Source organism: Monodelphis domestica, chromosome 3 (genome assembly GCF_027887165.1).
Source record: "Monodelphis domestica isolate mMonDom1 chromosome 3, mMonDom1.pri, whole genome shotgun sequence".
Taxonomy (NCBI): domain Eukaryota; kingdom Metazoa; phylum Chordata; class Mammalia; order Didelphimorphia; family Didelphidae; genus Monodelphis; species Monodelphis domestica.
Window position 1 is genome coordinate 278,480,903 of NC_077229.1, and position 17,054 is coordinate 278,497,956.

General features: G+C 37.1%; 1 protein-coding gene across 1 annotated transcript in view; it reads left to right on the forward strand.

Moving 5' to 3' along the window:
* Positions 1 to 12,255: 12,255 nt before the first annotated feature.
* PSMA8 (proteasome 20S subunit alpha 8) overlaps positions 12,256 to 17,054 on the forward strand; it is a 44,495-nt gene continuing 39,696 nt past the window's right edge. Inside the window, exon 1 of the mRNA XM_007487582.3 lies at positions 12,256 to 12,510. Coding sequence (XP_007487644.1) covers positions 12,409 to 12,510 — 102 coding nt within the window. The 5' untranslated portion in view covers positions 12,256 to 12,408. The remainder of the gene's footprint in view (positions 12,511 to 17,054) is intronic.

The following is a 17,054-nucleotide window of genomic DNA, read 5'->3' on the forward strand; positions in this document are numbered from 1 at the left end:
CCCCCAAATTGTTTTTTTTTTTTGTCAGTCTAGCCATCATTGGTTTTGCTCTTTTCCTCTTATCCACAAATTATTGCAATTTATAAGTTAGTTATGTTTCCATGATCCCTTTTGGGGAGACTGGTCTCCGAAAAGGATCACAGGGAAAAATGCATAGTGGAAAATCTTGACCCCCAGGACTATATTCCCCAGGATTTATTTTGTATTTCCCAACATTCTTTTCCCTTTATTTACATGTGTTTTTACTTGATTGGTTACAAGTTTCTGTTACTCCTCCCTCTCTCTCTTTTTTATTGAGACCTGGGCTTGAGTTAGTTCCCTTTTAACTCTAGTTTTTATTTTAATAATTCTTATAAATATAATACTTGAGATATTGAATATTAATTTTAATTCTCACATGAGTAAACTTTCCTGCCAAGCTCTCCTCTTATCCTCCCTTAGTTCTGGGAAGAAGAGAGAGAAAGAGTTGGGCTCACACAAAACTTATATCTTCCCTACATTAATACCTAGTTATATATACGTAAATAGGATCCTGGGAAAGAGAGTTCTGGGGAAAAAAATTCTAATTACACAGCAACATAGATCTATGTACACCTGAAATCATTATTCCTTGCAAGAATAAACTGCCTTACCTAGTTCCCTGGAAAGGATTTATTTTTCAAATGTAAGATTTAGAATTGGTTTAACTAAATATAAGAGTTAAAAGAGTTGTTGTGGTTGCCATTTAAAAATTAACTTCTGAAGTAAAAAAGGCTGTTAATATCTCTTAATATTTTAATATAAGTATAGGAAAAGAGAAACATAAGAAGGAAGTAGAAAATATCGCCTAGCTACAATGCCCGAAGTCCTAATCCTAGTGCCTCCAGATGGTGAATGTGAATCTGAAAGTGAATTTCACCAGAATCCCAAGTCCAAGTCTTATTAAGTAGCTGAAATCAGAAGAACCAGAGGACCCTGAGAACCTTCAGCACACACAAGGCTAAGACCTCCAAGCATCTCACCAGAGCTCACATTGCTCTTTTGCCTTGTAAAAAAAAATACACAAGAAGGGAAGGAAAGAAGGAAGGAAGGAAGGAAGGAAGGGAGGAAGGAAGGAAGGAAGGAAGGAAGGAAGGAAGGAAGGAAGGAAGGAAGGAAGGAAGGAAGGAAGGGAGGAAGGGAGGAAGGAAGGGAGGAAGGGAGGAAGAAAGGGAAGAAGGAAGGGAAAGAAAGAAAGAAAGAAAGAAAGAAAGAAAGAAAGAAAGAAAGAAAGAAAGAAAGAAAGAAAGAAAGAAAGAAAGAAAGAAAGAAAGAAAGAAAGAAAGAAAGGAAGGAAGGAAGGAAGGAAGGAAGGAAGGAAGGAAGGAAGGAAGGAAGGAAGAAAGAAAGAAAGAAAGAAAGAAAGAAAGAAAGAAAGAAAGAAAGAAAGAAAGAAAGAAAGAAAGAAAGAAAGAAAGAAAGAAAGAAGGGAGGGAGGGAGGGAGGGAGGGAGGGAGGGAAGGAAGGAAGGAAGGAAGGAAGGAAGGAAGGAAGGAAGGAAGGAAGGAAGGAAGGAAGGAAGGAAGGAAGGAAGGAAGGAAGAGAGGAAAGACTGAGAATTTTGTATTTTAATTAGGAGTCATTCACTTATCTGTCTCTATGGACATTGTCCTGCTTTAATTGTGACTTATCACTACTCACCCTGTGTTACTATTATAATAATATTTTCTTAATTAGTCAATTTACCTCCAGGTATTTCTCCTCCAAAAGTTCAATTATCTTTCCCTTACACCACCTTATCATTCCTTTTTTTTCCACTATGAGTACTTTCATTACAATCGAAGCTTCCTAAGTTCAGAGAGTTTAGATTTTGTCTTTAAACTTCTAGAATACAACCTAGTACATAAGGAATTTAATTGAGTTGCTATAGAACAGAGTTATGATTGGAGGAGGGAAAAGGGACTTTCTCTGAGTACAGGTGGTGATTTCCTTCATCCCAGGGACATACTTCTACCTGTGGAAATTTAAATCTAGCCTTTATCACTTTCCTTGACATCTCAAGACCACCTTTGGATTTTAAAGGAAGAAAAGTTTAATCTTAAAATCAAAGCTCCAAATTTGCTTCTATTCCCCATCCTCCAGATGAATAAGAATGGAGGTAAAGCATTCTGTTTATCTGTAAACAATTCTCTTAAGATAGTGGGATTGAGAAAGGTAGATATGCACACTCTTAAGTCATTCTAAATATCTCAGACTTCTGGTGTTCAGAAAGTTTGCCTCTTGCCCAGAATGAGGTCAGAGTCCCACAATTAGAGGACTTTGGAAAAGGATATCACAAAGAGCAGAAACTGGAATATCAAAAGGAAATGGGCATATTTTTCCTGGAATCCAGAGTGAGTTAGTATGGTGGCCTCAGCTCTTAGAAGAGGCTACTATAGGAATGACTGGTCATATATGCCTGGTACCTTTTTTTTCTGTCTAGGTTTTTTATTTAGTAAATAATTATGGATTAATATAGTCTCCAGAAAATTTTAATCATACCAATCACCCTGGTGGTTCTGCACTCTTTCCTTATAATCAGTGGTGTGCTGTATTTATCACTCAGCTGAAATTAAAAAAAAAATGCACGACACTTTTAAATTTAATCTCCATCATTTTCTTATCTAGAAATCAACAAAACTATAAATCAAGCCCAATTCTAGTTATTTGATGATTTCAGACTTGCAAATCCTCACACTCAAAATTGAACAATTGGCTCTCATGAGCTGATATTATCTAGCTCTAGCACCCTTTTGTTCTTCAATCTGCATCATAAATCATGATTCTAGATGATAAATGCTACATGCATTTCCAGACACAGTCAATGTGTTGGCTTATTTTCTATAATGTTTTCTTTATTAGAAGTGAGGGCTTTGTGGAGATAGACTTATTAGGAAGTGGCAATATTTTTTTTAAAGGTATTAAGAAGACATAAAAAATGATGTTAAGCTCTCATTCTTCTGTTGCCCCTCACTTTGTTAAAGGGATTGTGCCACTTGTGAAAGTACCTATAATTTTTTCAATTTAATGACAAGATTTCTTACCTTTGACCTTTTTTCCATTCTAATATTTTTGTCTGGAATTGACCACTCAACAGAAACCTAATAAGGTTTCATTTTAAATATAAACCTTAATATCCCTTATTTTATTAAATTATTTTTAATTTTATTTTATTAAATTAATTAATTTTATTAAATTTATTGATATCCCTTATATTATTAAATATAAACCTTAATATCTATATAATAATATAGATTTTGAATCATAGCTACCTTCCAAAGAAATAACACTCTATGGAGAATCAGTAAGATGGTAAATTTTAATTCTCTTAGATAAAATATTGGTTTGTAAAGTAAGCTTCTTCACTAAGCAAAACATGGCAAGGTTAGCAGTTGGCATTAATGGGAACAAAAAGAATGACAGAGTTGAGAAATCTTGTAGATTTCTGATTAAATTCTTGGTAATAAAGTATATAGTGGAAGGAAAAAATAATGTAACATCTTACTTAAATTCCCTCAGGGCTAAGAATTTGATGGGAATTTCTCAAGGTTAAGATTTTATTTCAGGACAAAAACCCTACAATTTTGTGATGCAGCATCATTTCCATCCTTCACAGACAAACTGCAACAAATCTTGTAAGAATGTGTACAATCAAGGTCTGCTTCAGTATTTATCTTCTAAAAAAGGACTATTTTTTTGTACCCTCCCTTTGAAAGGAGATTTTGCAACAGAGGTTACTTCTGTTTTCTGTAGTATGATGGTTTTTTGATACTTCTCCCTTGGAGAAACATCTTTCAGGGAAATATCCCTGACATACAATGTATTAGCTTCCACTCACATAATCATAGAATTTTACAACTAGATGTTCTCTTAGGATCTGTCTAATACAAAGCTTACCTCTCCCTTTGCCTCAGCCTCTATTACAATATTCCCAACAAGTCATCATCCTTAGGTAGCTGAAGTCCTCTACTGAGGTGGAGCCTTTTTCTTTGTGACTTAGCCCATTCCATTAATGGAGAGCTCTAATTATATTAGGAAGTTTTTCCCAATCTGAAGTCTAAATTTGCCTCTTTTCAACTTTTATCCCATCCTCTAAGATTTTGCCCTACAGGGTCAAACAGAGTAAGTATAAAAGCTATTCTCCCTAATAGCCCTTCAAATCCTTTAAGGTAGCTAGCTTGTCCCTACTTATGATTTCTCTTCTCCAAGTTATATAAAGAAAAAGTTTGAGAACAAGTTTTCTGTGTGAGTTGACTTCTATAGGATGTTAAACTGGAAAAAAAACACAGAACTATTAAATAGTCAGAAAAACCACATCTTTAATCAGGAAAGGGATGGATTCAATGTTTCAGCTGTGTCCAGAGTCTAGTGCCAAAAACTTTTTCAGGGCCTATGCCCTGGGACACTGGGGACAGTATCCCTGGGAAGATCACCACAGATGATAGCTCCAAAGCAGCCTAGAATTTCGGGGATTTATATACTTTTGGGGGGACCGAGGGACAGGGAAATATTATTGATTGACATCACCATGACTACAAGGAAATGGGAGGGTTCAAACTACATTGACAGGCTTGGGAAAGAAACCATAGCCTAGCCAGAGGCTAGGGAGCCTACTTTACAATGAATACTAAAAAGGGTGGTCCCTGCATCAGTGTGGGGCTTCTTGGGAAGGATCTCTGTTACAGTGGGGAATACTAAGACAAAAAGGATACTTAGGGTATGCTTAGGCCTGCTAGCTCCACCTAAGCTAATTTTATCATTTACTTTAAGGTCTATTGTTCAGTCTTAGACTAGCTAAATCTGAAACTTCCCTCTGGGGCAGGGGTCCCCAAACTTTTTACATTGGGGGCCAGTTCATTGTCCCTCAGACCATTGGAGGGTCGGACTAGGAAAAGAAACTATGAACAAATCTGTATATGGCTGTCTGGGATAGCAGAGGCTGCAGCGCTGGCTGTGATGGGCCTGTCACACCTTGCACAGGCCCAGCACTGCCACCACTATTCTGGGCAGCAGTATACACAGTGTGGAATCCCCTCCCCCAGGTCCCGCTCACCATGCTGACCTCTTCCATTGCGCAGCCATATAGTCCTTTGCGTAGCTCCTCGTTCTCAGAACAAGGCCACACAAAGTATTATGTCACTAGAAGTAATACTGTAGATGAGCAACGAGGTGCTTTGCGGCACCACACAACTGTGCTCCTCTCACTGACCACCAATGAAAGAGGTGCCCCTTCTGGAAGTGCGGTGGGGGCTGGATAAATGGCCTCAGGGGGCCACATGTGGCTGTAGTTTGGGGACTGCTGCTCTGGGGTCTCCAGCTTACAAGCTAACCCTAAAACTTGGGGTTCTCTTAGATTCCATGTTGACAAGGACAACAAACAAATCATACAAGTCAGTGGTCTGTAGACACACCCAACATAGCCTGATGCCCTGAGCATCAATTGTGACAAATCATTATAGAGAAAAAGAGAAGTTAAGGACTTGTTTACCTCCTTTCCAATAACTGGAGTCTTAGGTTGAGGGTTAATATCTCATGTATTGTTCCTTTTGAGAGGGTTCAAGGAGTAGAGCTCAGGGTAATAATGGAGAAATGTCTGTGTTTTCAGGGGAGAATTTGCCAGTTATCTGTGGTCACCTTAGTCTCTACGGTGTTTTGCATAGTCATCTCAAAAGCATGTCTATACATTGGATAAGCCAATTTAAAAAGCATGATTATAAATACAAAAAAGTTACAAAAAGCATAATTATAAATGATTGTCTTACCACTATTACAGGTTATAAATAAATTATAAATAGCATACTTAATTAATCATCTAATAACTAGGACTATCTCTTACTATTAAATCAATAGTTACAACTTAACAAAATAGTCTGTTATTGGAAAAAAAATGGAACTACTCAAGTAGTCAGAAAAAAAAAACAAAACAAGTCTTTAATCAGGAAAGAGAAGTGTTCAGTTTCCACTGCCACAGAGTCAAGCGTCTAAAAAACACACAAAGCCAAAGACTCAGGGGGTCCAGGGACACTATCTCTGGGATGAATCAGCCAGAAGATTCTCCTAAGAATGACAGAACTTGAGGGTTTTTTATATCTTCTGGAGAACTTGGTACAGCAAACACAGAGCCAGGACCAAAAACTAGAGTCAAAACCCTGGAGTTCTGGTAGCAATATCTCTGGGATGAATCAGCCAGAAGATTCTCCTAAGAATGACAGAACTTGAGGGGTTTTTATACCTTCTGGAGAACTTGGTACAGCAAACATGCATAGATAGGCTGCAAAGAGGCTGCAGCCAGCAGCTAGGGTATCAGGGAGTGAATACAAAAGGAAAGGGTCAAACAAGAGCTGGGCTTCCAGAGAGAGGACTTTAATACTATGGGAGGAGCTACTATGACAAATAAGGGTACTCAACATTTGACTGTGTCTACCAGTCCCACTCAAACTGGGATCACCAAAGGATTCAAGGTCTATTGTTCAGCCCAAAACAGGTGTACCTGGTATTTCCTTCAGGGTGAGTTCTCAGGGGGCAGGGGCAAACTTGAAACTTGCAGAAAAACCAGTTGACAAGATAAATAATGACTCATAAATAATGAGATATCAAAGGGACAGCTTAGCATAGTAAATAGAGAGCAGGTTTTGGAATAATCAGGAAGATCAGAGGTTAAGTCCTCTGATATATACTGGCTAAGTGACCCAGGTGCCCTCAAGACTATAATATTATTGAGAAGATGCCAATGGGCTGTGGTAGAGAAAGTTCCCAAACTGGATCTCCCAATTCCAGTGAAATTACAGCTCATATCAAAACCACAATAAAATAGCTAGCATGTATCTCTTACTCTCAGGTCCAAGAGTCTCAACCCCTATGTTGGTTCTCCAGGTCAAGGTTTTCAAAATGTGCTTAGAATTGATAATTCCTTTGAATGAAAGACTTTTCTGTTCAGAAACATTATTATTTAACTTAGAGAGGTACAATCTGCACTTGTGGTGGAGGGATTATCCACTGCATATTACTAAAATAGTTTTTTTTAAATGGCAAGTAGTTTGGTGCAGTAGGAAAAATCTGAGTTTTTGAGTCAGAGGTTATTTTGTCCCATCTGAATCATGGTTTTCTTGGCAAAGATGCTGAAGTAGTTTGCCGTTTCCTTCTCTATCTCATTTTACAGAAGAGGAGACTGAGGTAAACAGTGTGAACTGACTTGCCTAGGGTCACATAATTAGTGAGTATCTCCCACAGATTTGAATTCAGATCTTTCTGACTCCAGGCTTGGATGACCCATGGTGACACCTAAATTCAGCAACAACTACAACAATAGTAAAAATGGGGTATTGGGAAGTCTGAAAGTTTGAAAATTCAATGATCATGGGTTCAAATTGCAGCTCTTCTGTTTTATCCCTTTGTGACCTTCCACAAGCTACTTAACCTCTCTGACCTCAGTTCCTTCATCTGCAAAATAAAAGGAATGGATTGTATGACTTGTATTGAAATTTCTGACACTAAATCTAAATCTTGTGTCCCTTAAACTTCAAGGTAAGATTTAAATAGGGAGGAGAGTAAAGGATTACTATTTGAAAAGATAAAACTGGTATCAATGTTATTGAATGATAAGAGTTAAGAGAAATTTTTTTTTTAATTTTCTTTGGTTCTAGGAAAAACACAATTTAGTATGATTAGCTTTAACTATGAGTTTGCTTGGCTTTGTACTATTTAATACTTAAAAAAAAAAAACCTTACCTTCCATCTTAGAATCAATACTAGGTATTGCTTCCAAAGCAGAAGAGTGGTAAGGGCTAGGCAACTGGGGTTGTGTGACTTGCCCAGGGTCACATAGCTGGGAAGTGTCTGAGGTCAAATTTGAACCCGTCTCTGAGCCTGGCCCTCAATCCACAAAAGCCTGGTTTGTTCATCTCTGTCAGCCAGGTGTATTTCCCTGAGAGGAGTCCGTGTTATCTTTATCCCTCACAATATTATTATCATTTTCATTTTTAGACTTGTCAACTGGGTTTTTCTGCAAGTTTCAAGTTTGCCCCTGCACCATGAGAACTCACCCTGAAGGAAATACCAGGTAGACCTGTTTTGGGCTGAACAATAGACCTTGAATCCTTTGGTGATCCCAGTTTGAGTGGGACTGGTAGACACAGTCAAATGTTGAGTACCCTTATTTGTCATAGTAGCTCCTCCCATAGTATTAAAGTCCTCTCTCTGGAAGCCCAGCTCTTGTTTGACCCTTTCCTTTTGTATTCACTCCCTGATACCCTAGCTGCTGGCTGCAGCCTCTTTGCAGCCTATCTATGCATGTTTGCTGTACCAAGTTCTCCAGAAGGTATAAAAACCCCTCAAGTTCTGTCATTCTTAGGAGAATCTTCTGGCTGATTCATCCCAGAGATATTGCTACCAGAACTCCAGGGTTTTGACTCTAGTTTTTGGTGCCTGGCTCTGTGATGGCAGTAGATTATTAGACCTATCTCTTTCTTGATTAAAGACTTGTTTTTTTTTTTCTGATTACTTTAGTAGTTCTGTGCCTTTCCAAGTTGACAATATTTATCATAATTTATTACTAATTATTTAACTTTAACACAAAACAAAAATGTTCCTAACAGCTACTTTTAGGTGCCTGGACTAAAAAACAGATTTCCTGATTTCTATATCACCAAGAGATCTAAGCAAAATGACCCATGCGTACAAAAATATATATAGCAACTCTTTTTGTGGTGGCAAAGAACTAGAAATTGAGGGCATTTCCTAAAATATGGGGAATGGCTCAACAAGTTAAATAAGGTAGATGAATGGGATAAAATACTATTTTGATGAAGGGGATGAAGTCAGAGAAACCTGGGAAGATTTTTATGAATAGATGTAGGATGAAGAGAACAAAACCCAGAGAACTAATAAAGAAAAACATTAATATTGTTTAAAAAAAAAGAAAAACTCATGAACTATGATGGATTTAATGACTTATAATTCCACAATTGGAATTATGATGAAATATACTACTCTCCTCCTAAGAAAAAGGTGATCGACTTAGAGTGAAGCCTGAAACGAGATTTTTGGCTGTGGCCAATCAGAAATTTATTTTGCTTGTCCATACATATTTGTTATTAAGGCTTTGTTTTCCTATCTTTTTCAGTTGGGGAGGAGGAGAAGAGGTCGAAGGAAAAGGAGGACTTTGATTGAAAAAATCTATTTAAAAATTTTTTTGTAGTGATGAGAAGATGGACATTCACAAGTTAAGCCCCAATTACTGTTTTAGGAAACCCCATATATGGATTATTGGGAGACCCTAAAACATTGGAAAAGGTGTAATTGGGGCTTCATTTGTGAGTATATATGGATTACAAGTACCCTTTTTCTGCAGCTGATCTCAGCTTTACTAAATATAAGGCCCCAAAATACAATTTATTTTTCAGATAAATAGATGCTTGTGTATCAATTTTCTCTAAGGGAAGAAGATGAATAATAGGGTAGAAGTGAAATCCTTTGCTCCATGACAACATAAATCAGTAACTGAGGTAGAAGAAAATTCAGTAACCTACAGCTAGATTACAGAATCACAGATTTGAAGCTAGAAGGGATCAGAGTGACCATCTAGTCCAAAAATTCTCATTTTTCAGAGGAGGTAACCAAGGTCACAGTGGTTAAGTGACAGACTCATGTTAACACAGCCAGTAAATGACTGTTATTTATAAAACTCAACTCCACTACTAACTACAAATCCAACAATCTGTCAAATACAACTGATTCAGTGCCTAAATCCAGATTGCTTGCTTGGACAATTTGGGAAAATTACAATTACAGTTGACTTTTCTCATATCAAATTCCTGTACTCATCTTTATTGTTGTTCATTTCCCTTTAAGAACTCTGACCAATAAGTTAGTAATGGCATAGGAAATTTAAAAAATTATAAGGGCTGTTGCCTTCCAAACTATAAGGTTTCTACCCTAGATTTTTGGTAAATTGGTCTTGTGGTTCACAGGCTTTCAGATGTTAAATTTCTTTGACATCTTTTTTTAAAGTATGGGAAAATATTTTCTCTCCTCAAAGACTTAGCTTTTTACTCTGGCAAGTTTATCACTGCTTTGTAAAGTAGCTATTTAAAGATGTGCTTTTTAGCTTTGGACTGTTGTTCTTTAGATATACTTTGCTTTTTGAGAAATCTTTAGCAACAAAATGCTTTTCTCTATCACAAGAAAAAGCTGCCAGCATTTACTCAGTAAAAGTCCTGAACTAGAAAATATTAGGTCACAGTTTCTTATTTTCTTAGCATGTGTATATTTATTTATTTAAAAAAATTTATGAGTAAAACAAAAATGGAAATATATTCCATTTAAGATAGTAATTGGGATCTAGGTAAAATGCCTATTAAGCCTCATTCAATTGACATATCTTTGAAGTAACATATTTTGCAAGTTTCCTAATTTATCCTCTATCTATCTTTAGGACTTTCTTCCTTTTTCTCAGCATTATTTGTAATTCCCATCATTAAGGAAATTGGAGTTTGTTTCCTTTAGATAGATTTACCCAAATGAAATACCCAAATAGATAGAAGATTTACCCAAATGAAAGATATTAATTAGCACTTTCCTAAGCATATTAAATTTCAGATGGTGCACTGAGATGACAAATTAATTCACTTATTGTGTTTAACATTAATTACTTTTTTCATCTTAGATAATGCTAACTTATACAAGTTATAAACTTGGTTGTCAACAATAACAAAAATTTAAGTTATTTACCATTTTTAAAATGTGCACATTAAATTGAATAAGATAGTAACAGAAATATACTGTTTACTTCTGGGTACCCTTCTGAAATGTTTTCTTGCTCCCCACCCCTCATTTTCTTCCTGCTATTATTTAATTAAACAATTGTGGTAGCAGTGCAAATGTTATTTTTAAAAAATTATTATTTTAAATTTGTCAGTTTTTATGTTTTAATTCTGCCTTTTTTTACTCTTTATCACTACATGTTTTCCTACATTTTCTGGATTTTTCATATTTAATGAATTTTATGAATAGATGTAGTATACATATATCAGAATATGCCCAACAATTCCCCAGTGGATACAAAGTGCTCTTTGAAATTTTTTTTTGGTATTGCTAACAATACTGCTATGAATATTTTTGTATAGTCTTTTTTCCTTGTTAACATACTTTAATTATCTTCGCCAGTTGAATTAGTGCCAAGTAGAATCTCAGAGTTGTTTTGATTTGTATAATTATTAGAGCTTAAAAATTCTTCAGGTGGTTGTTAACTTTTTTCTTTCTCCGTTTAAAATTTTTATTATGTATTTTTAAAATCTTCGATAGTTTTAAAAATATTCATTTTTAAATTTTGAGTTCGTATATTCTCTCACCCTTCTGCTCCTCCCCCACTCATTGAGAGGGACAAGCAATATGAGCACCATTATAAATGTGGGCTTCCTTACTTTGGAAAAAAAATGCATTTATGTCTTTTGAATTCCCCTCCAAAAAAACCTCTAGAACAGAAATTTAGGGCATTCGTATTCTTCCCGAAGTAATACTATATAACTCTCAGATACTAAAGGTAATAATGGAACCATTCCGAGTTCATCACGCAAATAGGAAGTTAATAGACCATATTTTTCCCCATGTTATACTACACTAATACCAATACTAAAAGTATTGGAACAATTCCTAGCACAAGCAAATAATAGCTAAATACTCAGGATAATAATAGATATTTAACTGCGTCATAAGTTTTGGAAGACCGGTCGCTTCTTTGGAAGTTCTGGGAACTCTTGATTTTGTTGAACTTGCAGTTTGGGATAGAAGAGGTGCAGTTTAAGTAGGGGGCGGGGCTCATCTACTCAGTGGGGTATATAGAAAAAGGCAGTGCCCTATTCTGGTTATCTCTATCATTGAATAAACCTTTTCTTTTCGCTAAATTCGCAACCTTGCAGTGATGTGAGTGATGGTAAATTTTTATCCCTTCCCCACCAGATTGTTTGTGAGGTTTAGGGATGCAGAGAAATGCAGAAACGCTCCTCTTCATCCCTATAATAACGATTTACATTGTTATAGCTCTTCGGTTTTATGCATATTATCTCACGGAATCCGCCACATATACACACAAACACAAACACGCACGCACACGAACAAAATGCAACATATTTCGACGAACGGGCTTCAAGCTGTAGGAAGAACTGGAGAGCACGGGGGAGGGGGAGGGAACAGGGAATGAAGAGCGGGGGCGGTGGGGGGGTCGGGTTTATATAGCGCCCGGAGGCGTCTCCCGCGCATACGGCGTACTCCCGGTGACTGGCTAGAAGCTCTCAGGCCGGTGCATTTCGGCTTCTTGCACGTGCAGCGGCGGATGGGACGGGTCCTCTTTTTCCTCTGTTTGCCCCAGAGGCTGCGGCTTCTCGGTAGACGGGTCCAGGTCATCCTAGTGCTGCTATGGCGGCCCGTTATGACCGGGCGATCACCGTCTTCTCACCCGACGGGCACCTCTTCCAAGTGGAGTACGCGCAAGAGGCAGTAAAGAAGGGATCGACGGCGGTGAGCCAGCTCCTTATCCAATTGCCTTACCTTTGGGTCCCTCCCCGCCCCCCTCCTCCCTATCCCCGCTGCTTCCCAGGGACGCCCCGTCCCAAAAGTCCCCGGGACTCTTCCCGAGCCGGGTCGCTTGGAGCGCACGGGTTCGGCGCGGATCTGCGAGGTGCGACGGCCGCCCGCTGCGCGCGCCCCTCTCCTGCTTGGCTCCACGGGAGGCTCGGGCCCTACTTGCATTTTTGCTTCACCCTGAAGGAGCCGGAGCTGGGATCTTTCTTTTCCTGGGTAAAAAGTCCTCCCGTCCGCCCTGAGGGCTTGGCTCCTCTCCTCTAAGAGTGGAAGCGGCTCCTGCCTGGTAAAGGTGTGAAGAGCCGGGCCTCCAAGCTGGGAGAGAATGGTGCAAAGAAAGAAGCGTGTTCATGGTAAAGAGGTCTTGGCTCTCTCAGGGCGGCTTTGGGCAAGCCTCTCAACTTTTCCAGCTCTCTTGTAACTATTAAAGCTAGCAAATAATCATCATAGTTACATGTAATGTAATTTTAAATAAGTGTGTATTCGGTAAAGTTAGCATGTAAAACACCTGTGTCTCATAATAATTGAAGCTAGCTAATAATCATAACATATATAATTATAATTTTACATAATAGAAGTATATATGAATGCGTTTGTCTATGAAACACATGTATGTTTGTTATATGTAACATATATGTACATACACATCTATCAAAGTATAGAGAGTAGAAAAACTCATTCCGTCCCCTCCCCCCCCACAAGTTTCTTAAATTTTCTGGGTTTGTCATAATAATTAAAGCTAGTAAATAATTATAACAATCATAAAATTATATGTACAATATAATATAAATTATATGTACAATATAAGTATTATAGAGAATTAAAGTATATCTATGTATACACATTTATATGCAGACATTTCTATGTGGTCATATCTATATATGTATTTATAAAACCTCATTTGATCCCACAACACTTGGGAGAGAGGTGACTGCCAGGGTATGAACCTGGCCAAGTTTCTTAACTTTCCTGGGTCTCTAATAATAATTAAAGCTAGCAAATAATCATAATAATTATATAATTATGTATCATTAGGTAGACAATATAATTTTATATAATTATCTAATACAGAATTAAAGCAACGATACAGAGCCTTTAGTTGGATCTGGCATTGGAAAGACCCGAAGTTTTATATAAAAATTTATTTGCTCTCCCAACATCCCAGGAATATTTTAAAAATAATTTTAAATTTAAAAACATTTTAAAAGCATTTTACAGATGAGAGAACCCAGGCCGGCAAAGATTTAAGAGCCTTACCCAGGGCCCTACAGCTAAGAAGGAAGTAGGATTTGAACTCTGGTCTTCCTGATGCCAGGATCAGTGCTCTCATCCACTTATCCATATAGTTTTGGTTGGATTGGATCATCTCCAAAATTCCCAAACGACTCCAAAACTATGATGCTGAAAGGAAACCTCTCCCCTCCTCCATTTTTTGGATCCAGGCACCCTGGAAGATCCCCAAGCTAGATCATAGACTGAGACCTTAGAGGCCATGGTGTCATTTTGCAGATGAGGAAAAGGAAGCTCTGTACTGGAGGCAGGATTTGAATTCGGCTCTAACTCTCCAGTCCAGAGCTCCATCTGAAACTGCCCAAAAAATAAAGGAAAAAACAAACAAAAACACTTTCATGCTTGTGGGAAAAACCTCTAAGTAGCTAAGCTACACCAGAAAAGCACCTGCTTGATGATCTCTTCCAGGGACTTGGATCCTGAACTCTCCATTTGGTTAAGCTGCTGTTGCAACTCCATCCATAGCAGACAGTGGGGGAGTGCTTCATTCAGTGAGCCAGTCTGGTGGTTGGTTTTATTGTAATTAAAAAAAAAAAAACAGATGCGTTTCCTAATGAGATCATCGTGGGTCTGGGAGAATCACCACCATGTGCTCAACTGGGCTTTGGTTATCTAAATTATAAAAATGGAGGAAGAGCAATCTGAGAATTAAAGGTTTTGTAAAATGCCAGGTCTGTTTTTATGTGTTTATGTATGTGTACCCACCTAGTGGTGGATGGAGTGCTAGATCTGAAATTAGAAAGTTCTGGATTTAAATTTTTCCTCTCATTTGTTAGAGAAGTGACCCTGGGCTTGTCACCTAACCTGTATTGCCTCATAAGCAATTTCCCAGGTTGCAATATGTTGGTGGCTAGATTTTCCACATTGGGATTTGTCCAAGATGACAAATTTACAGGTGTTTTTTTTTTTTTCAGATTCATGTTTTTGTGTACATAGATACAATTTCACACGTGGGAAAAAAAAAGAAAATTAAATATTTTATCCTTCCACCCCATATTAGTACAAGATGCTTTGCCAAAAAATAAACTTAAGGTCAGAAGAACTCACATTTATGTAGCATTTTTTACAGTTAGTAGGCAGTGTGAGTGATCCCCTCTTGACTGACAGGGATATTGAAGCTTAGGTAGGCTAACTAGGAAGTCTTCCCCAAGGTCTTAGAGCATTAAATGGCAGAGCCAGGATTTAAAACTTCATTCACCTTTTAGAAAAAACAAGATGACTCAGGATAATTTCCTTCAGATTATGGGACCATTTACAGTGGCTAAATGCCCCAAAGAAAGTAGTCAAGGTAAATTGAGATGCCTGCAATACAAAATAAATGATTATTAAAAGTAACATGATAATGAATACTTAACAGAATAAATAATAAACAAAAATTAAGAATAAGTATCAGTTGAGTGCATTTTACAATTTATTTGCTCTGTGCCTAGTTTATTAAATAAAAAAGAACTAGAATTTTGTTTAAAAAAAAAAAACACTCACCCATCCTTGCTTTAAATCATTTTTGAATTTCTTGTATGAATTCTGGTCATTAACTTTTTACCAAATATATATAATTTCAAGCAAACAACTAATACTATAACCATGGGAGATTTAATATTGGCCATTTTGTAATGGTGACTCTGAAGAATCTGTTGGCCCAAAAAATAGTATGTGATTGTCATAGTACTAGAGGAGGAAAGCCTTGGAATTGGAAGAGCTATACAGCTTTGAGTCCCCCAGTATCAACTACCTGGCACTTTATTGTATAGCTATGCCATGTGTACTTCATAGGGCTGTTAAGGAGGAAAGTGTTCTGAAAACAGCAAAGCATTATGTAAAATTTGAACTATTAGCCTTTGTTTTAGACTCTAAGCTTCCTGAGGACAAGACCTATACTTTGCTTCACACTTTTTGCTTAATTGCGTAATGCCTGTGTAGTTTTGGAGCAAGTCATTTTCTCTGGATCTCAGTTTCTTCATCTGTATGGAGTTTGGACAGATTGATCTCTATATTACCCTCAGATTCTCCTTTCCCTAAGACTGAATGCACAATTCTGATCGTGTAATAAATGCTTAACTGTTGTATTTATAGTGTTGCTGCTGCTAAATTATAACCACACGACTTACTAAAATTAAAAGTATACAAGTGCATATCAGGTAAATATCAACTAAGGTGGCATTTTTCCTAGTTAAGTCTAGAAACAAAAAAACTAGATTTTTTTTTCTTTTTTCCTTCTCGAGTATTGGTGCATTATGGAATTCCAAATCTCCACCCCCCAATTTCTCTCTCTTCCCCCACCCTCTCCCTCTTTACCCCCATCTTTATCCCTAACTTCTCTTTCCCTATCTCCTCTCTTTCTCCCTCTCCCTCCTCCTCTCTCCATTTTTCTCTCCTTCCCTCTCTAGAGATAAATATGCGTTATGTGTGCACATATGTATATATTTTATATTTGTAAATGTTTCATATGCATATTTAAAATTTCAGAAGTCTATCAGACCAGCTAATTGTTATGCATTTCATTTTTCTTTCCTACCTAAATAAATCATGGAGAAGGAAGTTAAATTAATTCACTTTCAGTAAGTATTTCATATGTGAAGTGTTGGAAAAAACACTGGAAAGAAAGATGAGGTTTTTTTTCCAAGTCATTCTATAATATTTTTAAATTAAATAGCACCCCAAAGTTTTGCTTCTTTTTTATGAGTAATTTATTTTTTTTTTGTAATGATAAGTTTAAGAAAAGCCTCCTGTGCCTTAAACCTAAAGGGGGCTATTTTGATAGAAATGTTTCCTAAACCCTCTCAGTATGGTATGTAGCATCTGGCTAGAAAATACGACCCAGGTTTCAGAGCTGAAAATGAAAGGAGTAATGGGAGAAGACTGAGGTGTAATAAGAAACCACTTTGGCTCATTTAAAATGTTTTAGAAATGCCATAGAACTGATGGATGGCTCCTTTGTAATGAGCTGTAAAAGGGTAAGGATATAAAAATACCTATATTGGGTATTTTTAAAGATACATTACAAGCTGAGACAGTTTTATCTCAATGGATTCTGAAATTACAATTTATATCTTTGTATGGAGTTATTCAGTGTACTTCCTTGAGGGTGCAATGACCTTTTTTACGTAGTGTAAAGTTTATAATGACACTTGTTTAATAACAGCTAGAATGGGAGTATAGGAGTGTAGGATGTATAAAATACAAAGGAATAG